Source organism: Hemitrygon akajei, chromosome 5 (genome assembly GCF_048418815.1).
Source record: "Hemitrygon akajei chromosome 5, sHemAka1.3, whole genome shotgun sequence".
Taxonomy (NCBI): domain Eukaryota; kingdom Metazoa; phylum Chordata; class Chondrichthyes; order Myliobatiformes; family Dasyatidae; genus Hemitrygon; species Hemitrygon akajei.
Window position 1 is genome coordinate 103,976,039 of NC_133128.1, and position 27,769 is coordinate 104,003,807.

Sequence of the window (27,769 nt, forward strand, 5' to 3'; positions counted from 1 at the left end):
GGAAGTACTTTTGCAACCATCTTTGGTGGAAGTCTATCTACCACAGAAAACAAAGGGTAGTGTCCTGTGTAGCTTATTCCTTTCAGTGCCCTTCATTATGAAGATGTGGTTTGTACTTTTGTTTATTCTTTTCAATCCTTTTATGGCTGCAGGGTCTAGAGCCACAGCATCGGGTCAGATCTGTTCGAAAGGTATGCTATATTACTGAAGCTCCATATTTGTCAATTTCCATCTTGTATGCTTATATCAATGTAATTATGTGATACATTGCTGTAGCCAATTACATTTATTATTTGACTTTTGGGATCACATAATTTCAGATTTTTAAAATCTAGTTATATATTAAGCAATGCCAAAATCAGATTTAAAATCTCATTCAGAAATGACTGAAACTTACAATGTTATGTAGACTTGGTATGGTTTAGCTTCTTCTCACTCAGCATAAAGACAATCTAAAAGACTTTTATAACAGCATTTGGGATCGAGGGTGAGCCAGTCTGCACAAGATAGTTCATGTAATGGCAGTGACTAGATAATCTGTTCTTGCAACTTTAAAGGATAAACTTTATCTGGAACTACAGCATAGCTCTCTTGATCATCTTCAGCCATGTGTCATCGCCTTGGCCATGGGTTTCTTTAAAGTTCTGAGACAAGAAATGGTCAATGTTTTAACAATTCATTCACAGCTACCTACCCCAGTGCACTGATCCAGCAGTACTGCATGCAAAGTTAGGAGAAATCTCAAGAGTAAAATTTCAGTCTAAAACTTCCTCGCTCAGCTAAGAATACTTCCAGTTTAAGAAAGCTGACATAGTTTTGTAACTGTATTCACCAATACGGGGCATCTTTTGAACAAAAAAATCGGCTTCTGAGTGAGTTTGATATTTTGTTCGTTATCATTCATTTCAGATTCACCAAATGCATTTAAAGTAAGAATCAGCCTGAAGGCAGCTCTTGGAGATGAGGCCGTAAGTTCATCCTCATTAGAGACATGTGTTATAACATGTAAAGTATGGGTGATTTAAACCGACTACAGACTGGAAAAAAATGCTAATAATGTTCTTGGAATCCAAAATGAGTTTTGTGATCAGTACATTAAAGAACTGATACTGGAATAGGCTATTTTAGATTGAACTGTGCAATGACAAAGTTTAATTAAGTAACTGTATCTAATTTTAAAGAGCCCCTTGGTGACCATTAAATGATAGAATTTTAACAGTTATTTCAATATGAAAATAGCATTTTCAGTCAAAACAATTCGAACAATGAAAGTATGAGGCCAAGCTAACTGGGTAGACAGTATGAAAGAGTATGATAATAGTATAATAATGAAAGAGTATAATAGCATAATTAACATGATAATAGTATGATGAAAGCATGCTAATAGCATGATAATAGTATAATAATAGCATGAAAGAGTATGATAATAGAGAAGCAGATGCCAGCATTTTAAAAATATGCAATTTGCAGCATAGATACAATGCTTTAAGGCACAAAGGTACAACAGAAGAAGTGGCTCAACCATGGATTACAGAAGAAATTAAAGATTTATAGGTATATCTTTGAAAGTCTCTACCTTGGAAGGCTGTGAAGTCTCAAGTTAAAGAATTTCTGGATTTTAGAAGGAACATGGAATCCAGCGATGGGGTATAAATGTATTGTTGTAGTAGTTTAGCTTTAACCTCCTCAAAAGGAACATAGAACCATAGAAAACCTACAGCACAATACAGGCACTTTGGCCCACAAAGCTGAGCCAAACATGTCCTTACCTTAGAAATTACCCATAGCCCTCTATTTTTCTAATCTCCATGCACCTATCCAAAGACCCTTAAACTCTTAAAAGACCCTATCGTATCGGCCTCCACCACCGTTGCTGGTAGCCCAGTCCATGCACTCACCACTCTCTGAGTAAAAAACTTACCCCTGACATCCCCTCTGTACCTACTCCCCAGCACGTTAAACCTGTTCCCTTTTGTGTTATCCATTCAGCCCTGGGAAAAAGCCTCTGACTATCCACACGATCAATGCCTCTCATCATCTTATACACCTCTATCAGGTCACCTCTCATCCTCCGTCGCTCCAAGGTGAAAAGGCCGAGTTCACTCAACCTGTTTTCAGACAGATAGACATACTTTATTGATCATAAGGCATGTTCCCCGATCGAGGCTGAAGAAAGCAAGCGCGGAGTCCTGTTTCTACTTATTATATTCTGATTGAGGTTTGTTGGGTAGATAGGGAGAGTTATCTTTCTCTGGTGAGAATCTGAAGTTTGGAGGTAGGTTGTTCAGATTTTTGGTGAGGAAGCAGATTAGATGGAAAGAAAAATGGAAACTTCACAAAGACACAATTAAACCTGAAATCTAACTCTGAATTTCAAAACAGTTAAGGATAAATTATTGTTATGCTCACACAGTCAGGGTAATGGGACTTACACAGGTGCTAAGATTTAAGATTCACATCATATATCTTAATGGTAGAACAGGTTTGAGATATTGAAAAGTTATTACATAACTGTGAAGAGTAAAAGCTGAGCAGAGTTTTATTTATAAACCCAGGAATCTAGGATATGTTTACCTATCCAGCCATTTGTCTTGAGGGATTTAAAATATGTAGAGTTGCCAGTCAGTGCCAGACTGGGTGACTGATTATTCCTGAAATGAGAGATTAACTTTATCACAGCATCTAATGGAAGTGATTCCATGAGAATTTGACAGCTCTTTTAATCTGGCCCTTTTTGTGCAGAGAAGCTTTTACCCTGTACCAAAATCACTGAAGCAGAAGAGTGATAATCATGTGGCTTCAGACAGAGCTGAATGTTAAACATTACTCCCTGTGTTTGCTTTTAGAAAGCGGAGATAGGAAGTAGGGCATGTGAATGCAGGCTTAATGATTTTAATTCTTGTTCAATGACAGTATGATTGGGATGACAATGAGCAGTTCTACTTTCAAGCGACAGTGGCGTATGGTATGAGAAAATTAATGAACCAACCATTCAAGTGAGTACTTTGTTGGTGAATCATGGGACTATGTTTTGATTGTCCCATTTCTTCCAGTATATCCTGTTATCATAACAAAGGCAAACAATGAATTTGTATCAAGTCAATTAGATTGAAGATTCAATCGTAATTCGAGTATATGTATGGAGGATTATGGAAGCCCCAGACAGCCTACGTCAGATCAGGCACTTTTCCCAGTGCTTATGGCTTGCCCGAGTGCGGCCAACCTGTTGTATAGGGCAGAGAAATGTCGAGTCTCCATCTCCCTCTAGTGCTCCCCTCCCCCTTCCTTTCTCCCTAGGCCTCCTGTTCCATGATCCTTTCCCTTCTCCAGCTGTGTAACCATTTTGCTAATCAACTTTCCAACTCTTAGCTTCTCCCATCATTTTGGATCACCCCCTCTCCCTCCCATTTTCAAATCTCTTACTATCTCTTCTTTCAGTTAGATAGGGTCGACGAAGGGTCTCGGCACCAAAACGTCGACTGTAGTTCTTCCTATAGATGCTGCCTGGCCTGTTGTGTTCCACCAGCATTTTGTGTGTGTTGCGAGAATCACAGAGTTACAGGATAGAACAACCTTCACAGGCATTTTCTTCAATAGCCAAATTCTGCTTGATAAGAGATTTTATTTCCCATAGACAAGAGAGCTGCAAATCTATGAGGCAATAAATCACAGGAAGTCTGAAACAGCCTCTTAGACCAGCTCAACCTATGCAGAGTGAGTGTGGGCGATGTGAGTCACCAGGGAGTGAGTGTGGGAGATGTCAGTCCCTGGGGAGTAGGTGTGGGTGAGGTGAGTACCCAGGAAGTGGGTATGGGTAATGTGAGTCCCTGGGGAGTGGGTGTGGGCGATGTGAGTCTCCAGGGAGTGGGTGTGGGAGATGTCAGTCCCCTGGTAGTGGGTGAGGTTCATATGAGTCCCCAGGCAGTGGGTGTGGGTGATGTGAGACTCCAGGGAGTGGGTGTGGGTGATGTTAGTCCCTGGGGAGTGGGTGTGGGTGATGTGAGTCCCCAGGGAGTGGGTGTGGTGATGTCAGTCCCTGGGGAGTGGGTGTGGGAGATGTCAGTCCCCTGGTAGTGGGTGAGGTTCATATGAGTCCCCAGGGAGTGGGTGTGGGTGATGTTAGTCCCTGGGGAGTGGGTGTGGGTGATGTGAGTCCCCAGGGAGTGGGTGTGGTGATGTCAGTCCCTGGGGAGTGGGTGTGGGAGATGTCAGTCCCCTGGTAGTGGGTGAGGTTCATATGAGTCCCCAGGGAGTGGGTGTGGGTGATGTTAGTCCCTGGGGAGTGGGTGTGGGTGATGTGAGTCCCCAGGGAGTGGGTGTGGTGATGTCAGTCCCTGGGGAGTGGGTGTGGGAGATGTCAGTCCCCTGGTAGTGGGTGAGGTTCATATGAGTCCCCAGGGAGTGGGTGTGGGTGATGTTAGTCCCTGGGGAGTGGGTGTGGGTGATGTGAGTTCCCAGGGAGTGGGTGTGGTGATGTCAGTCCCTGGGGAGTGGGTGTGGGAGATGTGAGTCCCTGGGGAGTGGGTGTGGGTGATGTGAGTCTCCAGGGAGTGGGTGTGGGTGATGTGAGTCCATGGGGAGTGGGTGTAGGTGATGTGAGTCTCCAGGGAGTGGGTGTGGGTGATGTGAGTCCCCGGGGAGTGGGTATGGGTGATGTGAGTCTCCTGGGAGTGGGTGTGGGAGATGTGAGTCTCCAGGGAGTGGGTGAGGTTCATGTCAGTCCCTGGGGAGTGGGTATGGGTGATGTGAGTCTCCTGGGAGTGGTTGAGGGAGATGTGAGTCTCCAGGGAGTGGGTGAGGTTCATGTCAGTCCCTGGGGAGTGGGTGTGGGTGATGTGAGTCCCTGGGGAGTGGGTGTGGTGATGTCAGTCCCTGGGGAGTGGGTGTGGGTGATGTGAGTGCCTGGGGAGTGGGTGTGGGAGATGTGAGTCCCCGGGGAGTGGGTGTGGGAGATGTGAGTACCCAGGGAGTGGGTATGGGTGATGTGAGTCCCCAGGGAGTGGGTGTGGTGATGTCAGTCCCTGGGGAGTGGGTGTGGGAGATGTGTGTCCCCGGGGAGTGGGTGTGGGAGATGTGAGTACCCAGGGAGTGGGTGTGGGTGATGTGAGTCTCCAGGGAGTGGGTGTGGGTGATGTCAGTCCCTGGGGAGTGGGTGTGGGAGATGTGAGTCTCCAGGGAGTGGGTGTGGGTGATGTGAGTCCCTGGGGAGTGGGTGTGGGTGATGTGAGTTCCTGGGGAGTGGGTGTGGGTGATGTGAGTCCCCAGGGTGTGGATGAGGTTCATGTGAGTCCCTGGGGAGTGGGTGTGGGTGATGTGAGTCCCCAGGGTGTGGATGAGGTTCATGTGAGTCCCTGGGGAGTGGGTGTGGGTGATGTGAGTCCCTGGGGAGTGCGTGTGGTGATGTCAGTCCCTGGGGAGTGGGTGTGGGAGATGAGAGTCCCTGGGGAGTGGGTATGGGTGATGTGAGTCCCCAGGGAGTGGGTGTGGGTGATGTAAGTCCCCAGGGAGTGGGTGAGGTTCATGTGAGTCCCCAGGGAGTGGGTGTGGGTGATGTGAGTCCCTGGGGAGTGGGTGTGGTTCATGTGAGTCCCTGGGGAGTGGGTGTGGGTGATGTGAGTCTCCAGGGAGAGGGTGTGGGTGATGTCAGTCCCTGGGGAGTGGGTGTGGGTGATGTGAGTCCCTGGGGAGTGGGTGTGGGTGATGTGAGTCTCCAGGGAGTGGGTGTGGGTGATGTCAGTCCCTGGGGAGTGGGTGTGGGAGATGTGAGTCTCCAGGGAGTGGGTGTGGGAGATGTGAGTCCCTGGGGAGTGGGTGTGGGTGATGTGAGTCTCCAGGGAGCGGGTGTGGGTGATGTCAGTCCCTGGGGAGTGGGTGTGGGAGATGTGAGTCCATGGGGAGTGGGTGTAGGTGATGTCAGTCCCTGGGGAGTGGGTGTGGGTGATGTGAGTCTCCAGGGAGTGGGTGTGGGAAATGTCAGTCCCTGGGGAGTGGGTGTGGGTGATGTGAGTGCCTGGGGAGTGGGTGTGGGAGATGTGAGTCCCCGGGGAGTGGGTGTGGGAGATGTGAGTACCCAGGGAGTGGGTGTGGGTGATGTCAGTCCCTGGGGAGTGGGTGTGGTGATGTCAGTCCCTGGGGAGTGGGTGTGGGAGATGTGAGTCTCCAGGGAGTGGGTGTGGGTGATGTGAGTCCCTGGGAAGTGGGTATGGGTGATGTGAGTCCCCAGGGAGTGGGTGTGGGTGATGTGAGTCCCCAGGGAGTGTGTGAGGTTCATGTGAGTCCCCGGGGAGTGGGTGTGGGTGATGTGAGTCCCTGGGGAGTGTGTGTGGGTGATGTGAGTTCCTGGGGATTGGGTGTGGGTGTTTTGAGTCCCCAGGGTGTGGATGAGGTTCATGTGAGTCCCTGGGGAGTGGGTGTGGGTGATGTGAGTTCCTGGGGAGTGGGTGTGGGAGATGTGAGTCCCTGGGGAGTGGGTGTGGGTGTTGTGATTCCCCAGGGTGTGGATGAGGTTCATGTGAGTCCCTGGGGAGTGGGTGTGGGTGATGTGAGTCCCTGGGAAGTGGGTATGGGTGATGTGAGTCCCCAGGGAGAGGGTGTGGGAGATGTGAGTCTCCAGGGAGAGGGTGTGGGTGATGTGAGTCTCCAGGGAGAGGGTGTGGGAGATGTGAGTCCCTGGGGAGTGGGTGTGGGTGATGTGAGTTCCTGGGGAGTGGGTGTGGGAGATGTGAGTCCCTGGGGAGTGGGTGTGGGTGATGTGAGTTCCTGGGGAGTGGGTGTGGGAGATGTGAGTCCCTGGGAAGTGGGTATGGGTGATGTGAGTCCCCAGGGAGTGTGTGAGGTTCATGTGAGTCCCCGGGGAGTGGGTGTGGGTGATGTGAGTCCCCAGGGAGTGGGTGTGGGTGATGTGAGTCCCTGGGAAGTGGGTATGGGTGATGTGAGTCCCTGGGGAGTGGGTGTGGGAGATGTGAGTCCCTGGGGAGTGGGTGTGGGTGATGTGAGTTCCTGGGGAGTGGGTGTGGGAGATGTGAGTCCCTGGGGAGTGGGTGTGGGTGATGTGAGTTCCTGGGGAGTGGGTGTGGGTGATGTGAGTCCCCAGGGTGTGGATGAGGTTCATGTGAGTCCCTGGGGAGTGGGTGTGGGTGATGTCAGTCCCTGGGGAGTGGGTGTGGGTGATGTGAGTCTCCAGGGAGTGGGTGTGGGTGATGTCAGTCCCTGGGGAGTGGGTGTGGGAGATGTGAGTTCCTGGGGAGTGGGTGTGGGTGATGTGAGTCCCTGGGGAATGGGTGTGGGTGATGTCAGTCCCCGGGGAGTGGGTGTGGGAGATGTGAGTTCCTGGGGAGTGGGTGTGGGTGATGTGAGTCCCCAGGGTGTGGATGAGGTTCATGTGAGTCCCTGGGGAGTGGGTGTGGGTGATGTGAGTCCCTGGGGAGTGGGTGTGGGAGATGTGAGTCCCTGGGGAGTGGGTGTGGGTGATGTGAGTCCCCAGGGTGTGGATGAGGTTCATGTGAGTCCCTGGGGAGTGGGTGTGGGTGATGTCAGTCCCTGGGGAGTGGGTGTGGGAGATGTGAGTCTCCAGGGAGTGGGTGTGGGTGATGTGAGTCCCTGGGGAGTGGGTGTGGGTGATGTCAGTCCCTGGGGAGTGGGTGTGGGAGATGTGAGTCTCCAGGGAGTGGGTGTGGGTAATGTGAGTCCCTGGGGATTGGGTGTGGGAGATGTGAGTCCCCAGGGAGTGGGTGTGGGTGATGTGAGTCCCCAGGGAGTGTGTGAGGTTCATGTGAGTCCCCGGGGAGTGGGTGTGGGTGATGTGAGTCCCTGGGGAGTGTGTGTGGGTGATGTGAGTTCCTGGGGAATGGGTGTGGGAGATGTGAGTCTCCAGGGAGTGGGTGTGGGTGATGTGAGTCCCTGGGGAGTGGGTGTGGGAGATGTGAGTACCCAGGGAGTGGGTGTGGGTGATGTCAGTCCCTGGGGAGTGGGTGTGGGAGATGTGAGTTCCTGGGGAATGGGTGTGGGAGATGTGAGTCCCTGGGGAGCGGGTGTGGGTGATGTGAGTTCCTGGGGATTGGGTGTGGGTGTTTTGAGTCCCCAGGGTGTGGATGAGGTTCATGTGAGTCCCTGGGGAGTGGGTGTCGGTGATGTCCGTCCCCAGGGAGTGGGTGTGGGAGATGTGAGTCCCTGGGGAGTGGGTGTGGGTGATGTCAGTCCCCAGGGAGTGGGTGTGGGTGATGTGAGTCCCTGGGGAGTGGGTGTTGGTGATGCGAGTTCCCAGGGTGTGGGTGAGGTTTATGTGAGTCCCTGGGGAGTGGGTGACGGGGATGTCCGTCCCCAGGGAGTGGGTGTGGGTGATGTGAGTCCCTGGGGAGTGGGTGTGGGTGATGTCAGGCCCCAGGGAGTGGGTGTGGGTGATGTGAGTCCCTGGGGAGTGGGTGTGGGTGATGCGAGTTCCCAGGGTGTGTGTGAGGTTCATGTGAGTCCCTGGGGAGTGGGTGTCGGTGATGTCCGTCCCCAGGGAGTGGGTGTGGGTGATGTGATTCCCCAGGGAGTGGGTGTGGGTGATGTCAGTCCCTGGGGATTGGGTGTGGGAGATGTTAGTCCCTGGGGAGTGGGTGTGGGTGATGTGAGTCCCCAGGGAGTGGGTGTGGTGATGTTAGTCCCTGGGGAGTGGGTGTGGGAGATGTGAGTCCCTGGGGAGTGGGTGTGGGTGATGTGAGTCCCCGGGGAGTGGGTATGGGTGATGTGAGTCTCCAGGGAGTGGGTGTAAGTGATGTGAGACTCCAGGGAGTGGGTGAGGTTCATGTCAGTCCCTGGGGAGTGGGTGTGGGAGATGTGAGTCCCCAGGGAGTGGGTGTGGGTGATGTTAGTCCCTGGGGAGTGGGTGTGGGTGTTGTGAGTCCCTGGGGAGTGGGTGTGGGTGATGTGAGTCTCCAGGGAGTGGGTGAGGTTCATGACAGTCCCTGGGGAGTGGGTGTGGGAGATGTGAGTCTCCAGGGAGTGGGTGAGGTTCATGACAGTCCCTGGGGAGTGGGTGTGGGTGATGTGAGTTCCTGGGGAGTGGGTGTGGGTGATATGAGTCCCCAGGGTGTGGATGAGGTTCATGTGAGTCCCTGGGGAGTGGGTGTGGGTGATGTGAGTCCCTGGGGAGTGGGTGTGGGTGATGTTAGTCCCTGGGGAGTGGGTGTGGGAGATGTGAGTCCCCAGGGAGTGGATGAGGTTCATGTGAGTCCCTGGGGAGTGGGTGTGGGTGATGTCAGTCTCCAGGGAGTGGGTGTGGGTGATGTGAGTACCCAGGGAGTGGGTGTGGGTGATGTGAGTCTCCAGGGAGTGGGTGTGGGTGATGCGCGTCTCCAGGGAGTGGGTGTGGGTGATGTGAGTCCCTGGGGAGTGGGTGTGGGTGATGTGAGTCTCCAGGGAGTGGGTGTGGGTGATGTGAGTCCCTGGGGAGTGGGTGTGGGTGATGCGCGTCTCCAGGGAGTGGGTGTGGGTGATGTCAGTCCCCAGGGAGTGGGTGTGGGTGATGTGAGTCCCTGGGGAGTGGGTGTGGGAGATGTGAGTCTCCAGGGAGTGGGTGTGGGTGATGTGAGTCCCTGGGGAGTGGGTGTGGGAGATGTGAGTTCCTGGGGAATGGGTGTGGGAGATGTGAGTCCCTGGGGAGTGGGTGTGGGTGATGTCAGTCCCTGGGGAGTGGGTGTGGGTGATGTGAGTTCCTGGGGAATGGGTGTGGGAGATGTGAGTCCCTGGGGAGTGGGTGTGGGAGATGTGAGTCTCCAGGGAGTGGGTGTGGGTGATGTGAGTCCCTGGGGAGTGGGTGTGGGAGATGTGAGTTCCTGGGGAGTGGGTGTGGGTGATGTGAGTCCCTGGGGAGTGGGTGTGGGTGATGTGAGTTCCTGGGGAATGGGTGTGGGAGATGTGAGTCCCTGGGGAGTGGGTGTGGGAGATGTGAGTTCCTGGGGAATGGGTGTGGGAGATGTGAGTCCCTGGGGAATGGGTGTGGGAGATGTGAGTCCCTGGGGAGTGGGTGTGGGTGATGTCAGTCCCTGGGGAGTGGGTGAGGTTCATGTGAGTCACTGGGGAGTGGGTGTGGGAGATGTGAGTCCCTGGGGAGTGGGTGTGGGTGATGTGAGTCTCCAGGGAGTGGGTGTGGATGATGTGAGTCCCCGGGGATTGGGTGTGGGAGATGTGAGTCCCCAGGGAGTGGGTGTGGGTGATGTCAGTCCCCAGGGAGTGGGTGTGGGTGATGTGAGTCCCTGGGGAGTGGGTGAGGTTCATGTGAGTCCCTGCGGAGTGGGTGTGGGTGATGTGAATCCCCAGGGAGTGAATGAGGTTCATGTGAGTCCCCGGGGAGTGGGTGTGGGTGATGTGAGTCCCTGGGGAGTGGGTGTGGGTGATGTCAGTCCCTGGGGAGTGGGTGAGGTTCATGTGAGTCACTGGGGAGTGGGTGTGGGAGATGTGAGTCCCTGGGGAGTGGGTGTGGGTGATGTGAGTCTCCAGGGAGTGGGTGTGGGTGATGTGAGTCCCCGGGGATTGGGTGTGGGAGATGTGAGTCCCCAGGGAGTGGGTGTGGGTGATGTGAGTCCCTGGGGAGTGGGTGTGGGAGATGTGAGTCCCTGGGGAGTGGGTGTGGGTGATGTCAGTCCCCAGGGAGTGGGTGTGGGTGATGTGAGTCCCTGGGGAGTGGGTGTGGGAGATGTGAGTCCCTGGGGAGTGGGTGTGGGAGATGTGAGTCTCCAGGGAGTGGGTGTGGGTGATGTGAGTCCCTGTGGATTGGGTGTGGGAGATGTGAGTCCCCAGGGAGTGGTTGTGGGTGATGTCAGTCCCCAGGGAGTGGGTGTGGGTGATGTGAGTCCCTGGGGAGTGAGTGTGGGAGATGTGAGTCCCCAGGGAGTGGGTGTGGGTGATGTCAGTCCCCAGGGAGTGGGTGTGGGTTATGTGAGTCCCTGGGGAGTGGGTGTGGGTGATGTCAGTCCCCCCGGAGTGGGTGTGGGTGATGTGATCCCCTGGGGAGTGGGTGTGGGTGATGTGAGTTCCCAGGGAGTGGGTGTGGGTGATGCGAGTTCCCAGGGTGTGGGTGAGGTTCATGTGAGTCCCTGGGGAGTGGGTGTGGGTGATGTGAGTTCCTGGGGAGTGGGTGTGGGTGATGTGAGTCCCTGGGGAGTGGGTGTGGGAGATGTGAGTTCCGGGGGAATGGGTGTGGGAGATGTGAGTCTCCAGGGAGTGGGTGTGGGTGATGTCAGTCCCTGGGGAGTGGGTGTGGGAGATGTGAGTTCCTGGGGAATGGGTGTGGGTGATGTGAGTCCCTGGGGATTGGGTGTGGGAGATGTGAGTCCCTGGGGAGTGGGTGTGGGTGATGTCAGTCCCCAGGGAGTGGGTGTGGGTGATGTGAGTCCCTGGAGAGTGGATGTGGGTGATGTCAGTCCCCCCGGAGTGGGTGTCGGTGATGTGAGTCCCTGGGGAGTGTGTGTGGGTGATGTGAGTTCCCAGGGAGTGGGTGTGGGTGATGTCCGTCCCCAGGGAGTGGGTGAGGTTCATGTGAGTCCCTGGGGAGTGGGTGTGGGTGATGTCAGTCTCCAGGGAGTGGGTGTGGGTGATGTGAGTACCCAGGGAGTGGGTGTGGGTGATGTGAGTCTCCAGGGAGTGGGTGTGGGTGATGCGCGTCTCCAGGGAGTGGGTGTGGGTGATGTCAGTCTCCAGGGAGTGGGTGTGGGTGATGTGAGTCTCCAGGGAGTGGGTGTGGGTGATGTGAGTCCCTGGGGAGTGGGTGTGGGTGATGTGAGTCTCCAGGGAGTGGGTGTGGGTGATGTGAGTCCCTGGGGAGTGGGTGTGGGTGATGCGCGTCTCCAGGGAGTGGGTGTGGGTGATGTCAGTCCCCAGGGAGTGGGTGTGGGTGATGTGAGTCCCTGGGGAGTGGGTGTGGGAGATGTGAGTCTCCAGGGAGTGGGTGTGGGTGATGTGAGTCCCTGGGGAGTGGGTGTGGGAGATGTGAGTTCCTGGGGAATGGGTGTGGGAGATGTGAGTCCCTGGGGAGTGGGTGTGGGTGATGTCAGTCCCTGGGGAGTGGGTGTGGGTGATGTGAGTTCCTGGGGAATGGGTGTGGGAGATGTGAGTCCCTGGGGAGTGGGTGTGGGAGATGTGAGTCTCCAGGGAGTGGGTGTGGGTGATGTGAGTCCCTGGGGAGTGGGTGTGGGAGATGTGAGTTCCTGGGGAATGGGTGTGGGAGATGTGAGTCCCTGGGGAGTGGGTGTGGGTGATGTGAGTCCCTGGGGAGTGGGTGTGGGTGATGTGAGTTCCTGGGGAATGGGTGTGGGAGATGTGAGTCCCTGGGGAGTGGGTGTGGGAGATGTGAGTTCCTGGGGAATGGGTGTGGGAGATGTGAGTCCCTGGGGAATGGGTGTGGGAGATGTGAGTCCCTGGGGAGTGGGTGTGGGTGATGTCAGTCCCTGGGGAGTGGGTGAGGTTCATGTGAGTCACTGGGGAGTGGGTGTGGGAGATGTGAGTCCCTGGGGAGTGGGTGTGGGTGATGTGAGTCTCCAGGGAGTGGGTGTGGATGATGTGAGTCCCCGGGGATTGGGTGTGGGAGATGTGAGTCCCCAGGGAGTGGGTGTGGGTGATGTCAGTCCCCAGGGAGTGGGTGTGGGTGATGTGAGTCCCTGGGGAGTGGGTGAGGTTCATGTGAGTCCCTGCGGAGTGGGTGTGGGTGATGTGAATCCCCAGGGAGTGAATGAGGTTCATGTGAGTCCCCGGGGAGTGGGTGTGGGTGATGTGAGTCCCTGGGGAGTGGGTGTGGGTGATGTCAGTCCCTGGGGAGTGGGTGAGGTTCATGTGAGTCACTGGGGAGTGGGTGTGGGAGATGTGAGTCCCTGGGGAGTGGGTGTGGGTGATGTGAGTCTCCAGGGAGTGGGTGTGGGTGATGTGAGTCCCCGGGGATTGGGTGTGGGAGATGTGAGTCCCCAGGGAGTGGGTGTGGGTGATGTGAGTCCCTGGGGAGTGGGTGTGGGAGATGTGAGTCCCTGGGGAGTGGGTGTGGGTGATGTCAGTCCCCAGGGAGTGGGTGTGGGTGATGTGAGTCCCTGGGGAGTGGGTGTGGGAGATGTGAGTCCCTGGGGAGTGGGTGTGGGAGATGTGAGTCTCCAGGGAGTGGGTGTGGGTGATGTGAGTCCCTGTGGATTGGGTGTGGGAGATGTGAGTCCCCAGGGAGTGGTTGTGGGTGATGTCAGTCCCCAGGGAGTGGGTGTGGGTGATGTCAGTCCCCAGGGAGTGGGTGTGGGTTATGTGAGTCCCTGGGGAGTGGGTGTGGGAGATGTGAGTCCCCAGGGAGTGGGTGTGGGTGATGTCAGTCCCCAGGGAGTGGGTGTGGGTTATGTGAGTCCCTGGGGAGTGGGTGTGGGTGATGTCAGTCCCCCCGGAGTGGGTGTGGGTGATGTGATCCCCTGGGGAGTGGGTGTGGGTGATGTGAGTTCCCAGGGAGTGGGTGTGGGTGATGCGAGTTCCCAGGGTGTGGGTGAGGTTCATGTGAGTCCCTGGGGAGTGGGTGTGGGTGATGTGAGTCCCTGGGGAGTGGGTGTGGGAGATGTGAGTTCCGGGGGAATGGGTGTGGGAGATGTGAGTCTCCAGGGAGTGGGTGTGGGTGATGTCAGTCCCTGGGGAGTGGGTGTGGGAGATGTGAGTTCCTGGGGAATGGGTGTGGGTGATGTGAGTCCCTGGGGATTGGGTGTGGGAGATGTGAGTCCCTGGGGAGTGGGTGTGGGTGATGTCAGTCCCCAGGGAGTGGGTGTGGGTGATGTGAGTCCCTGGAGAGTGGATGTGGGTGATGTCAGTCCCCCCGGAGTGGGTGTCGGTGATGTGAGTCCCTGGGGAGTGTGTGTGGGTGATGTGAGTTCCCAGGGAGTGGGTGTGGGTGATGTCCGTCCCCAGGGAGTGGGTGAGGTTCATGTGAGTCCCTGGGGAGTGGGTGTGGGTGATGTCAGTCCCCAGGGAGTGGGTGTGGGTGATGTGAGTCCCTGGGGAGTGGGTGTGGGTGATGTGAGTCCCTGGGGAGTGGGTGTGGGTGATGCGAGTTCCCAGGGTGTGGGTGAGGTTCATGTGAGTCCCTGGGGAGTGGGTGTGGGTGATGTGAGTCCCCAGGGAGTGGGTGTGGGTGATGTCAGTCCCTGGGGATTGGGTGTGGGTGATGTGAGTTCCCAGGGAGTGGGTGTGGGTGATGTGAGTTCCCAGGGTGTGGGTGTGGGAGATGTGAGTTACCAGGGTGTGGATGTGGTCTACATTAAATTGGTAGCAATTTCTTGCAATGGGCTTTATTTTTAGGTGGTTTTGTTGCTATCAGCCAGCAATCCACTTGCATCCCTGTACTGTCTTTGCTCCCCTCATCTTCATTTTTCCCATTCCAATCTCTAATTACATGGATGTGCTTCTGAAATTGACAATGTCTCAATTATAGTTGCTTGGATGTTTGTCTAGGGCAAGAGCAGTAACCTTCAGACTATTTACTTTCTTTATAGAAGTGCAAACAGGTGGCACCGATTATAATTGGTGGTTCTAAAATAACTAGAAAATTAGGCAGGGAAATTGAATTGTTTTGAAAACTAGCATCGACTCAGTGAACTAAATGGTCTCCATCTATGATAAGGAGAATGCTATTTATAATAATTGTGCAGCATAATAGCATAGTGGTTCGTCCAAAGGCTTACTGTAGCTGCGGGGCAGGTTCAACTCTCACCATTGCCTGTTTAGCAATTGTACATCCTCCCATGTCTGTGTGGGTTTCTCTGGGTGCTCCGGTTTCCTCCCATGGTCTAAAGACAATTAAACTGGGGAATTGGTGGGCAGCTCAGCTCGAAAGGCCAGAAGGGCCTATTCTGTACTGTATCTCAATAAAAAGATTCATTTACCTAAGTTGTTATGTTCCCAGAATGCAGTAACATAGTCTCTTTAAGGGTTTAGCATTGTAGTTTCTGTCATAATAATGTCTGGAGCAAACACAATCTGAAAATGTGCAGTGAACATTATCATGTGAATTTACAATATTTTAAAGGAACAAAGTTCATTTGTTTTATAATAAGCTAGTTTCAACTAGAGTTTCTGGGGGCAATTCAGAAGATGCAGGACAGATACATCCAAAAAATGAAGAAGTATTCCAAATGGAATATGAAGCAACAAGAGAAGTCAAGGACAGCAGTAAAACAAAGACCAGGACAAATAAAAAAACCATAAGGAGAGAAAAGTTGAAGCATGAAGGTAAGCTAGCCAATCATATCAATGAATTCCAAAGTATTTTTCAAACATATAAAGAGTAAGAGAGGTGAGAGTAGATATCGGACCACTGGAGTGGCAGTAATGGTGGGCGAGAAGATGGCAGAAGAGATTAATAAGTATTTTCAAGTCAAGTCAAGTCAAGTCACTTTTATTGTCATTTCGACCATAACTGCTGGTACAGTACATAGTAAAAATGAGACAACGTTTTTCAGGACCATGGTGTTACATGACACAGTACAAAAACTAGACTGAACTACGTAAAAGAAAATAACACGGAGAAAACTACACTAGACTGCAGACCTACACAGGACTGTGTAAAGTGCACAAAAACAGTGCAGGCATTACAATGAATAATAAGCAGGACAATAGGGCAAGGTGTCAGTCGAGGCTTCGGGTATTGAGGAGTCTGATAACTTGGAGGAAGAAACTGTATCATAGTCTGGTCGTGAGAGCCCGAATGCTTCGGAGCCTTTTCCCAGATGGCAGGAAGGAGAAGAGATTGTATGAGGGGTGCATGGGGTCCTTCATAATGCTGTTTCCTTTGCGGATGCAGCGTGTAGTGTAAATGTCCGTGATGGCGGGAAGAGAGACCCCGATGATCTTCTCAGCTGACCTCACTATCCACTGCAGGGTCTTGCGTTCCAAGATGGTGTAATTTCTGAACCAGGCAGTGATGCAGCTGCTCAGGATGCTCTCAATAAACCCCTGTAGGATGGGGGGGTGGGAGATGGACTTTCCTCAGCCTCCGCAGAAAGTAGAGATGCTGCTGGGCTTTCTTTGCTATGGAGCTGGTGTTGAGGGACCAGGTGAGATTCTCCACCAGGTGAGCACCAAGAAATTTGGTGCTCTTAATGATCTCTTTTGTGTCAGTCTTCACTGTGGAGGACACTAGCAGTATGCTAGAAATTCAAGAATGTTAGGAGGCAGCAGTGAGTGCAGTTGCATTGCTAAGGAGAAGGTGCTTGGGAAGCTGAAAGGTCTGAAGGTTGATAAATCACTTGGACCAGATGGGCAACATCCAGTGATTTGAAAGAGGAAACTAAAGAGATTGTGGAGACATTAGGATTAATCATCCAAAAATTACTAGATTCTGGAAAGGTTCTGGAGGACTGGAAAGTTGTAACTGTCGCTCCACTCTTCAAGAAGGGAGGGAGGAAGAAGAAAGGGAAATATTTATTTATTTATTTTTGAGATCCCGTGCAGAGCGGGCCCTTTTAGCCCTCCAATCTGCACCATGCAGCAACCCCCTCATTCAATCGTAGGCTAATACTGAGACAATTTTACAATGACCCATTATCCTACCAACCTCTCGTCTTTGGAGGAAACACATGCGGTCACGGGAAGAACATACAAACACCTTGCAGGCAGTGTCAGGAATGGAACCATGGTCACTGGTACTGTAAAGCATTGTACTAACCACTACACTACCATGCCCCCCATTATAGGCCAGTTAGCCTGTCATCAGTGGTTGGGAAGATGTTGGAGTCTATTATTAAGAATGAAGTTTTGGGGTACTTGGAGGCACGTGATGCAGTAGGTCAAAGTCAGCATGGTTTCCTTAAGGGGAAATCTTGCCTGACAAATCTGTTGGAGTTCTTTGAGGAAATAACAAGCAGGATAGACAAAAGGGAGACAGTGGATGTTCAAGCTACGAGACCATGACATTACAGAAAAGATACTAGCATGGATAGAAGATTGGCTGATTAGCAAGAGTGAGAATAAAGGGGACATTTTCTGGTTGGCAAATGGTGCTGACAAGTAGTGTTCCGCAGAGGTCGGTATTGGGACCTCTTCTTTTTGCATTATATGTCAATGATTTGGATAATAGAATTGATGGCTTTGTGGCCAAGTTTTCTGAAAATGCAAAGATAGGTGGAGGGGTAGGTAGCAGTGAGGAAGTAGGGAGTCTGCAGAAACACTAGGACAGATTGAGAGACTGGACAAAGAAGTGGCAGATGGTTGGAATAATGTGCAGGGGAGGGTATGGACATACACTTAATTTTGAAGTGGGGAGAAAATTCAAAAATCAGAGGTGCAAAGGGTCTCAAGTTGAATTGGTGGTAAGGAAGGCAACTGCAATATTAAATACATTTTGAGAGGGCTAGAATATAAGAGCAAGGATGTGATGCTGAGGTTTCATAAGGCATTGGTCTGATCTCACTTGAGGTATTGTGAGCAGTTTTTGGCCCATTATCTAAGAAAGGATGTGCTGCCAATGGAGAGGATCCAGAGAAGGTCCATGAGAATGATTCCGGGAATGAAAGGGTTAATGATGAGCTTTTGTTGGCTTTGGGTCTGTACTCACTGAAATTTAGAAGAATGTGGGGGGATCTAACTGAAACCTATTGAATATTGAAAGGCCTGGATACAATGGAGGTGGAGTGGATTTTTATTATTTTTGGGAATTCTAGGACCAGAAGGCACAGCCTCAGAATAGAAGGACGTCCATTTTGAACAGAGATGAGGAAGAATTTCTTTAGCCAGAGAGTGGTGAATCTGTGGAATTCATTGCCACAGACAGCTGTGGAGGCCAAGTCATTAAGTACATTTAAAGCAGAGGTTGAGAGGTTTTTGGGTAATCAGAGCATTAAAAGTTACAAGGAGAAGGCAGGAGAATGGGTTTGACAGGGATAATAAATCAGCCATGATGGAATGGCAGAGCAGTCTTCATGGGCGTGTGGTCTAATTCTGCTCCTGTATCTTATAATCTTATAAGATGCACAGACCTAACTGCATTTCAGCTCCAAATCGCTTTAAGATCTGCTGTCAAGTATTTAAAAGGGACATTCTATGTTGTAACATTGTTTAGCTAAGTATATTACTTGCATTACCTATACTTGGTAGCCAGTAAGATTGCACAATCATCTGGTAGTTCCTCTCAGGTTTATCTTACCTTGAACAGATAGCATTCTGCATCATTCCCATTCTCTTCAAAAACAATTGTACCTGCTCCAGAGACTTAACAAAATCTAATCCGGTGAAGGGCTGAAGATATCAGAATCAGGTTTAATATCACCAGCATATGTCATGAAATTTGTTAACTTTACAGCAGTACAATGAATTACTTGTTAACTAAATATGAGTTACATTAAGTATTTATATGTCTGCTAAATAGTTAAGTTAAAATTAGTGCAGAAATAGAAATAGAAAGTACTGAGTTAGTGTTACACGAGGAAATCTGCAGATGCTGGAAATTCAAGCAACACACACAAAATGCTGGTGGAACACAGCAGGCCAGGCAGCATCTATAGGGAGTGCTCCTTGAAGATATCTTGGATACTATGGAGGCTGGCACCCATGATGGAACTGACTAATTTTACAAATTTCTGCAACTTACTTCAATCTTTTGCAGTGACCTCCCACACCAGATGGTGATGCAGCCAGTCAGAATGCTCTTCATGGTGTTATGTACTCCTAGGGTTCATGTTTTCTGTGGACAATCACTTTAAAATGTCAGGAGAATGAGACTGGCTTTTGGACACTGTTTGAGTTGTTATTAAGAGAGAGAGAGAGAGAGAGAGAAGAATGCTCAGAAGGTTGATGTTATGGTTTCTCAGCAGTTTGTTCACATTTCCACAAGGACACTGCCTGCTTGTGAGTTCTTACACAGAGAGAGAAGGGTGGCGCAGTTTGCTGGACCCAAACACATACAGTTTTAGACACTGGATGAGCTTGTTGTGCCCACAGGAAGGTGTGTTTTTGGAGGATCGATCAGGAGAATCGATCAGTGGCTCTTGCAGTGCAGAAAAGGTGCGACCGGTGGGGAGTTATTTGTGTGTCCAACCCTGACTTGGGTTGATAACTCTATCACAGAAAAACGGTCACCTTGATTATGGTCACAGTGGGAGATTTTAAAGGAAGAGAAGAGGAGAGAAGAAGGTTTGAAACAGAAGAAATTTAGTGACAAAGAGGTCACTGTTTGGACTCTCTTCTCTGTAGCCCGTAAGGGTGAGTTTGAGTTCCATTCGAATACAAAGGTGTGACTGTCACGTAGTTAATCCACAGGAGTGGGTTCTGTGGTGAGGAGGAAACCTTTGTGATTACCACTTGTGTGTACCCTTGTCTGGGTGTGGTAGTTCACTGAAGAAAGGCACCCCTGTGGCAAATCACTGTAGGAGTTATTTCGTATGTCGTGGAACTGGATAAGTGGCTATCACAGTTGTGTGTTTGGGGTAACCTTGTGTGAAAACTACCTGTGTGTGATAATACTTGCCTGGGTTGGTAGTTTTACCACCTGAAGATGGTACGTCAGTGATAAGCTACTGTTGGTGATCATCCATACATGGATTCTGTTTGAGTATCCTGTGGCCACCACTTTGGGATGACCCATAGCTGAGTTCGGGTGTGGTACCACTTGTGTTGAAAGGATATTCGTTGAAGATCACTGTCAGTGATACTTCGTGTGTGGAGTAGAACAAGTCCGGAGATAAAACCTACTGCTATTGTTATTTTGGAATATTGACATAATTACCTTCTCACAACATAGGCCTTTGGATTACAAATCTCTCTCTCTCACCAACATTAGCAACCTCATGCATTGAACTGACCTTTCTTACATATCATCGTAAGACTATTCATTTACTCCTATATTTGAAAGAGCCTAGTTTTGTTCCTATTTCCATATATATAATTGCTAACCTGTTCATTATATTTGCATTTATATTACTGTATTGCTTAGTTACTAATAAACACTATTAGTAATACCAGACTGCAGTGCGTTTTCCATTTCTGCTGGTTCTTTAGCCCGTCCCTGGTCCCTGACAATGGTAATTTGTAGTTTTCCAGTGTTTTAGTTGACAAACCAAATCTCCTCAAACTCTGAATGAAATATAGTCGCTGTCTTGCCTTCTTTATAGTTGTATCGATATGTTGGGACCAGTTTAGGTCCTCAGTGATATTGACACCCAGGAACCTGAAATTGTTCACTCTCTCCACTTCTGATCCCTCTATGAGGATTGGTTCGTGTTCCTTCATCTTACCCTTCCTGAAGACCATAATCAGCTCTTTGGTCTTGCTGACACTGAGTGCAAGGTTGTTGTTGCAACACCACTCAACTAGCTGGTATATCTCACTCCTGTACGCCCTCTCATCACCAGCTGAAATTCTGCCAACAATGGTTGTATCATCAGCAAATTTATCGATGCTGTTTGAGCTATGCATAGCTGCACAGTCAATGGTATAGAGAGAGTAGAGCAGTGGACTAAGCACATAAACCTGTGTTGCACCAGTGTTAATTATCAGCAAGCTGGAGATGTTATTTTCAATCCGCACAGATTGTGGTCTTCTGGTTAGGAAGTGAGGATCCAGTTGCAGAGGCAGGTACAGAGGCCCAGGTTCTGTAGCTTTTTAATCAGGACTGATGGTATTAAACTGTGAGCCATAGTCAATAAACTGTATACCAATCTCGGTATGTGTTAGGCTTCTCAAATGAATTGCTGCCTATGAATTATTGACTAGCATTGACTTAGGATCAATGCACTCAACAGGAATGAGGTTGAATGGTATCGAAACAAATAGATTGGCACCAAGAAAACACAAATAAAGCATCTATGGATTCAGAGAAAATGCACGTGTAATAGACTCTGTGAAAAGCACAGGAATATGCAGAACATGGTAGGATGTGGACATTGTGTAGACTGAACAGATTCATTCAGTAGGGGAATTAATTGCTAATTTAGCAGTTTAGTACCACATCATGGACCAAAGGGCCTATTCCTACATTCTAAGGAAGACTGGTGAAGTATTTTCATATGCCACCCTCTTGTTATTTGTGTAAGCTGGATGCCAGGAAATTAATGCAGGGTACAGAGGCCTATAGGCAATAAGTGGCTGGTAATAATCCTCCTGGAAACATGCAATAATAATCCACCCAGAAACATGTAGTAATAATCCACCCAGAAACATGTAGTAATAATCCTCCTGGAAACATGCAGTAATAATCCACCCAGGAACATGTAGTAGTAATAATCCTCCTGGAAACATGCAGTAGTAATCCACCCAGAAACATGTAGTAATAATCCTCCTGGAAACATGCAGTAATAATCCACCCAGAAACGTAGTAGTAATCCTCCTGGAAATATGCAGTAGTAATCCTCCTGGAAACATACAGTAATAATCCTCCTGGAAACATACAGTAATAATCCTCTCAGAAAAATGCCTAGAATTGGATAAAGAAGGCCCTTCTCCTATGTACCAGTTTCTTTCTGGCATTGCAGAGTACAATTTTTAAGCATTTAGGATTCTAAAGCCTCAATGTAGCCTGAAGAACCTTTCAGATCAAACAAATCTTCAATGTTTAATTTTCTAATATTCCCACATTCCAAAGCCATTCGGGTTAGTAGGTACATTGGCCACATGGGTGTAATTGGGTGGCACAGGCTTGTTGGGCTGGGAGAGCCTGTTACTATGCTTTATCTCTAAATAAAATAAATATAACATTTCCATTGTGTTTCTTTTTATATTAAATATATGATACAGCAGTTGCAACATGCCTTACAATTTCAGGATCAGAATTGGGTTTAATATCACGGGAATATGTCATGAAATTTGTTAACTTTGTAGCAGCAGTACAATGCAATACATGATAAATAAATATAGAGAAAAAAATTGAGTTATGTTAGGTATATAATTTGAGGAGAAACTAAATTCCAATATGTTGGTATTTCAGTGGAATAAAAGAAATTACAATGGTATGAGAGGGGAAATGGTCAAGGTTGACTGGAAAGGGACACTAGCAGGAAGGATAGCAGAGCAGCAATGGCTGGAGTTTCTGCAAAAAATGAGGGAAGTGCAAGACAGATATATTCCAAATAAGAAGAAATTTTCAAAGGAAAGAAAGACACTACCATGGCTGACAAGTGAAGTCAGAGCCAAAGTAAAAGCAAAAGACAGGGCATGCAAGGAAGGCAAAGCTAGTGGGAAGATAAAGGATTAGGAAGCTTTTAAAAACTTGCAGAAGGAAACTAAGAAAATCATTAGGAAGGAAAAGATGAATTATAAAAGGGAGCTGGCGACTAATATCAAAGAAGATAGTCAAAGCTTTTTTAAGTACATAAAGGGTAAAAGAGAGTTGAGGGTAGAAATAGGACCAGTAGAAAATGACGCTGGAGATATTGTAATGAGAGATACAGAGATGGCAGGGGAACTGAATGCGTATTTTGCATCAGTCTTCACATTGGAAGACATCTGCAGTGTACCGGACATTCAAGAGTGTCAAGGAAGTGAAGTATGTGCAGTGAAAATTATGACTGAGAAGGTGCTCAGGAAGCTGAGGTCTGAGGATGGATAAATCTCCTGGACCTGATGGTATGCACACTCGGGTTCTGAAGGAAGTACTGGAGAGATTGCGGAGGCATTAACAATGATCTTTCAAGAATTGATAGATTCTGGCATTGTACTGGATGACTGGAAAATTGCAAATGTTACTCCGCTATTTGAGAAGGGTGGGAGGCAGCAGAAAGGAAACTATAGACCTGTTAGCCTGACATCAGTAGTTGGGAGATTGTTGGAATTGTTGGTTAGGGATGAGATTACGGAGTACCTGGAGGTACATGACAAGATAGGCCAAAGCCAGCATGGTTTCCCGAAAGGACTATCCTGCCTGACTAACCTACTGCCATCTTTTGAGGGAATTCCAAGCAGGGTAGACAAAGGAGCTGCAGTAGATTCAGAAGGCTTTTGACAAGGTCCCGCACAAAGGCTGCTTAGCAAGATAAGAACCCATGGAATTACAGGGGAGTTACTAGCATGGGTGGAGCATTGGCTGGTCGGCAGAAAACAGAGTGAGAATAAAAGGATCCAATTCTGGTTGGCTGCCAGTTACCAGTGGAGTTTCACAGGGGTCGAGGTTGGGATCACTGCTTTTTAATGATGTGTGTCAATGATTTGGACTATGGGATTAATGGATTTGTGGCTAAATTTGCCATGGACCTCTAGCACAAGAGGACACAACTTCAGGATTGAAGGATGTACATTTAGAACAAAGATGCAGAGAAATTACTTTAGTCAGAGGGTGATAAATCTGTGAAATTTGTTGCCACGAGCAGCTGTGGAGGCCAAGTCATTGGGTGTATTTAAGACTGAGATAGATAGGTTCTTGATTAGCCAAGGCATCAAAGAGTATGGGGAGAAGGCAGGGGAGTGAGGATGACTGGAAGAATTTGATCAGCCCATGATTGAATGGCGGAGCAAACTCGATAGGCCAAATGGTCTACTTCTGTTCCTATATCTTATGGTCTTATATATATATGTTTATTAAGTAGTTAAGTTAAAATAAGTAGTGCAAAATAATAGAAATAAAGAAGTAGTTAAGTAGTGTTCATGGGTTCAATGTCCATTTAGAAATCAGATGGCAGAGGAGAAGAAGCTATTCCTGAATCACTGAGTGTGTGCCTTCAGGCTTCTGTACCTCCTACCTGATGGTACAGTGAGAAAAGGGTGCCCTGGGTGCTGGAGGTCCTTAATTATGGACAATTTCTCATATATTCTCTTTGTATACCTGCAAAGTCTTTCTCTTATTACAGCACTGTCCTGGGTAAGGTAGGTGTATTAAAAATGTTATTCATAGAGAAGATGTTGAAATTGTACACATTGCTGTTTTACAGTGTATCTGATGTATCAGTCTGTGAGGAAACAAAAAGGATCTCATTTTATTTTGTGGTGACAGATCCATATAATGGATTAAAACCTCTTCCTAAGACAGATGTGGAGAAAGCAATCAGGTATGCTTGGCAGTGTTTTTAGAGAAAAGACCATTTAATTTTTTATAAAAGATTAATTTTTAAGGTATGCTACTCTGTTTTCATTTCAGAATGGTCAAAGCCAGGTTCAATAACGCCTTTTCCCTGGACGAAAACACACTGGAGTTTGTGGGTATCATCCCCACGTTTGCCCCAGTCCCAGAGCCACCTGTCACTGTGTGGCTGATTGTTTTTGGAATCATCATGGGCTTGATAGTGTGTGGTTTAATTATGATAATTGTGACTGGTCAACGTGATAAAATGAAGTAAGTACTTTAAAGCATATTTTCTCCTTTTTCAATCCAGGATGAAATAGTTACGAAGTGAGAATCTTTCACTTATAATGAGAGTAGGGTCCTTGTGAACAGTCAGTTGAAGGCATGTAAAATTGTCCTGAAAGGCATCTCTTGTTTTTGGTTCCTTTCATACAGTTAAAGGAATTATGAAAAAAACACAAGCATTATGAGTTGAGTAAGCCGTGTCTCAAGCTTCCACCAGCAGTCAAAACAATTATCGATCCATTGCTTCAGCTCCACTTTCTGACACCTACAATATAAGATCCAAAAGTCTATCTCATCCCTGAAAGTAGTCAACGAGCCACTGTCACAGCTCCGCCCCCATACGTCAATCACCACACTGCAGTGTAAACGCTTTAAACCATTGTTTCTAATGCTACTTCCATTGTAAATGCATGCGGGTATTTATGTCTTGACACACATTTTATTCCATATCCTTACCTCTAGTTCTTTATATAATTCCTTATTCCTTATCATTGTTGAATATTGTTTTTTGTTGCATGTCGAACTAGTACATCACAGCAAATTCCTAATTCGTGTAAATGTATATGGCAAATAAAATTGACCCTTGACCCTTGGTGTAGTAGAAAATTCTAAAGATTTACAACCCTCCATGAAAAAAAATTATGCTCATCACTATATTCAGGCACTCTGGCAACAGGAGGCCCAGAATCTACACCGTCACACTCTCTGAGAATCTTGCATTCATCTCTCATTCTCCAAACTCAGTAGACCAATTTAATTCAAGATTGGAAGGACAGATTCAATCTATTGAACCTTTATTACATTGATGCATTAGGCACAGACCAGTATAATACATAACTGATAAGGTCTCACAGCTTTCATTCTGGGCTCTGCTGTGTTTTTACCACACGAGGTATCACCTCCCATCAGTCCTCTGCTAAGTCTCCTGACAAGACCACCAAGCCTACCAATCACTCAATCTTTGACTACCCCCTCTGATCCATATCCATCCCTCCTTTGTCCTGTCATCTCTGCTCTTCTCTGTGCTGCAAGACCTAGTTGCAACCGCAGTCACTGCAGCAGTTAACGAGGAAATTTTAAGCAATCATGTTTCTATATTTCCTGCCCCAATAGTTTACCTTTTCTTCAAACAGATGTTCCTCTGGACATGATGTTAGGTTTCCAGAAACTGTTTTGCCTTAGCTATCATTTTAATCCTGAGTGGTATTCTGCATACTGCAGACATGGAGATAATCTGAACACATGCATGCCATATAGATGTTTGAAAATAATTTGAGATAATTGTCTTACAAACAACTCAGGCAGCAGCAGTTTTACAGTTACATCTTTGAGATAGAGCCCTCTGATGCACCATCAATAACTCACGCTGAGACTTAGGAAGCGAGATATCGGCTTTTATTGACTGGAAGAATAAACAACACTACATCCTGGGGAAAATGAGGGAGAGCAGCAGCCCACAGTCGCCTTTATACAGGGGTCTGTGGGAGGAGCCACAGGAGCAGTCAGCAGGGTCTGTGGGAGGAGCCACAGGAGCAGTCAGACAGGTATATCTAGTTCACCACACCCTCCATCAGGAGGAGAAGGAGGAGGAGAGAGGCTTTTGATGTTCAGAGTATGATTGCAACTTCATCACTAAATGTGTACAATCCATTTTTCAGTCCAATCTGGTTAGAAACGCAACAACAGACCAAATTAAAGCCAATTTTTATTCTTCAACTTTATTCCTTTTCAAAAGTGACTACATGTTAGAAATACCACTGGCAACTATAGTGCTCCAGTTTTTTTTGGTTGACAGTTGTTGATGTTTAAGCCATTTTCATGTTCTGTATTTTTGTGCTTTTTCCAAATATTGTTGAAGGGCACAGATTCATCAGTTAAGAGACAAAAGCAGGTTGTTTCCTTAACTACGTTTGACTGGGTGTAATGAGACTTCAAGGAGTCTAGAATCAATGTCAAAGACTCCAAGCCTGTTCAGCACTGTAATGCTGTCTCTGATGCTTGTGATATGCCAGGATGCAGCCAAGGATTTGATGGAGGGCTCTGTATCAAAGATGTATTCATAAAACTGCTGCTGCCTGAGTTGTTTGTAAGACAATTATCTCAAATTATATTCAAACATCTATATGGCAGCATATGGGTTAGAGATTACCTTGATTTCAGAGAATCCATTGTCTAGATCAATGTTGCGTGCTCCCTTAGGTTTCTTAATGTTTTTCTTTAGCAGTTTGGCATTGAATTGAAGTTACTTAATTAGCTCAATTTAACTTTCCACTATTGGTGTAACGCTGACTCAAATGCTGAACACGTGATCTTTATTATGGTTGCACCTCCCTGTTTATTAGTCATTAAAATCTGTATGAGAGTGAAATTTGTATTGGTCATGCAGTCAATGGGTCCAATGTTCAGTAGTAAATGTATGGGGAAGCAACCAGTGCTAACACTCAGCAAGAAGTCATTTGTTTACTATTTTAAAACATCGTTAATCTGCTTTTGAAACTTAGGAACAAGCTTCTGGGAGATAACATGAGATAGTTTTAATTGCTGACTACTATCACTATGATTTGAACAGCTGATGATAGAACCACAGAACGATTCAACAACAAAAAGATTTGTGTAGCAAACTTTACCTTAACATGGTATTCCATACTACACAGGAGCAAAAGCAAGCTGTATGTGGTTAAGGGTAGGAATAATAGAGAGAATAATTAGTGATAGAAATGCATTGTGTGAAAGGGAGATCTTCATACCCTTGGTTTGTTTGCTGCTGTGGAAAGATTCAAGTGCATAATGCAGTCTCAAATCTCTTATACAAATTAAAAGGTTTGTCCCTTAACTTCATCAAATTCTAATTGTTCCAATGAAATCATAATAGGAAATAAATAAACTAGATTTTGTTTCTTTGTCTGGGTTTGGAAAGGGTTTATTCCAACTGCATATGGTCATATATTTTGCTCTAACATGCTGTTGCTGTTGTAGGAAAGCAAAAGCTGCAGAAAAGGAAAGAGAAAACAAAGAGGCAAATTTCACAGGAGCTGAGAACGGAATCTCCTGTCAAACACTGTATCAGACTGAAGGCTGTCAAAATGAAGCATTCCATCCAGATGATGAAAAATTAACAACCCTGTAAAATCAGCTTTCTCCTGTCTGAGGGTCATTGCAGCCTTTGGTACTTTAATGGAAGAATTCACTTGGTCAGTGTTATTAAAATTAAATGATAATCTTTAAATCAGCTCAGTTATACTTTTTCATTTTTAGAGAGTTCATTTGCTTCACACTGAATGAAGACAAATGTGGAGCATTATTAAATGGTGCAGGAAATAAATCAATGTTAAATTGTGTCTAAAGTTCAAGTCCTGTTTATCTCTCTTCCTTTTATGATGAATGTTTACTACTTCAGGGGTATTTCACTGGCACCATCAAATTATAAAAATACCTGGGCTCAAAAAGTATCATTCAAATAAAAAAACATTTTTACCTTGACATGCCTTTTCTTATCCATTTAATTCAAAA

At 48.0% G+C, this 27,769-nt stretch overlaps 1 protein-coding gene across 1 annotated transcript; it reads left to right on the forward strand.

Annotated features, from left to right (window-relative positions):
- Nucleotides 1-27,739, forward strand: cltrn (collectrin, amino acid transport regulator). The gene is made up of 6 exons (XM_073044609.1): nucleotides 1-191; nucleotides 910-968; nucleotides 2,914-2,996; nucleotides 23,844-23,960; nucleotides 24,050-24,244; nucleotides 27,236-27,739. Exons 1-6 carry the CDS (start codon nucleotides 98-100, stop codon nucleotides 27,384-27,386), a joined length of 699 nt encoding a protein of 232 aa, XP_072900710.1. The 5' UTR covers nucleotides 1-97; the 3' UTR covers nucleotides 27,387-27,739.
- The last annotated feature ends 30 nt before the right edge of the window (nucleotides 27,740-27,769 follow it).

Bases quoted from the DNA above. Each gene is read 5' to 3' on its own strand.
- cltrn (XM_073044609.1), top strand. From the start codon at position 98: ATGAAGATGTGGTTTGTACTTTTGTTTATTCTTTTCAATCCTTTTATG. The intron at 192-909 runs GTATGCTATATT...CATTCATTTCAG, and splicing joins GGGTCAGATCTGTTCGAAAG to ATTCACCAAATGCATTTAAA. The intron at 2,997-23,843 runs GTGAGTACTTTG...GCTGTTTTACAG, and splicing joins TTAATGAACCAACCATTCAA to TGTATCTGATGTATCAGTCT.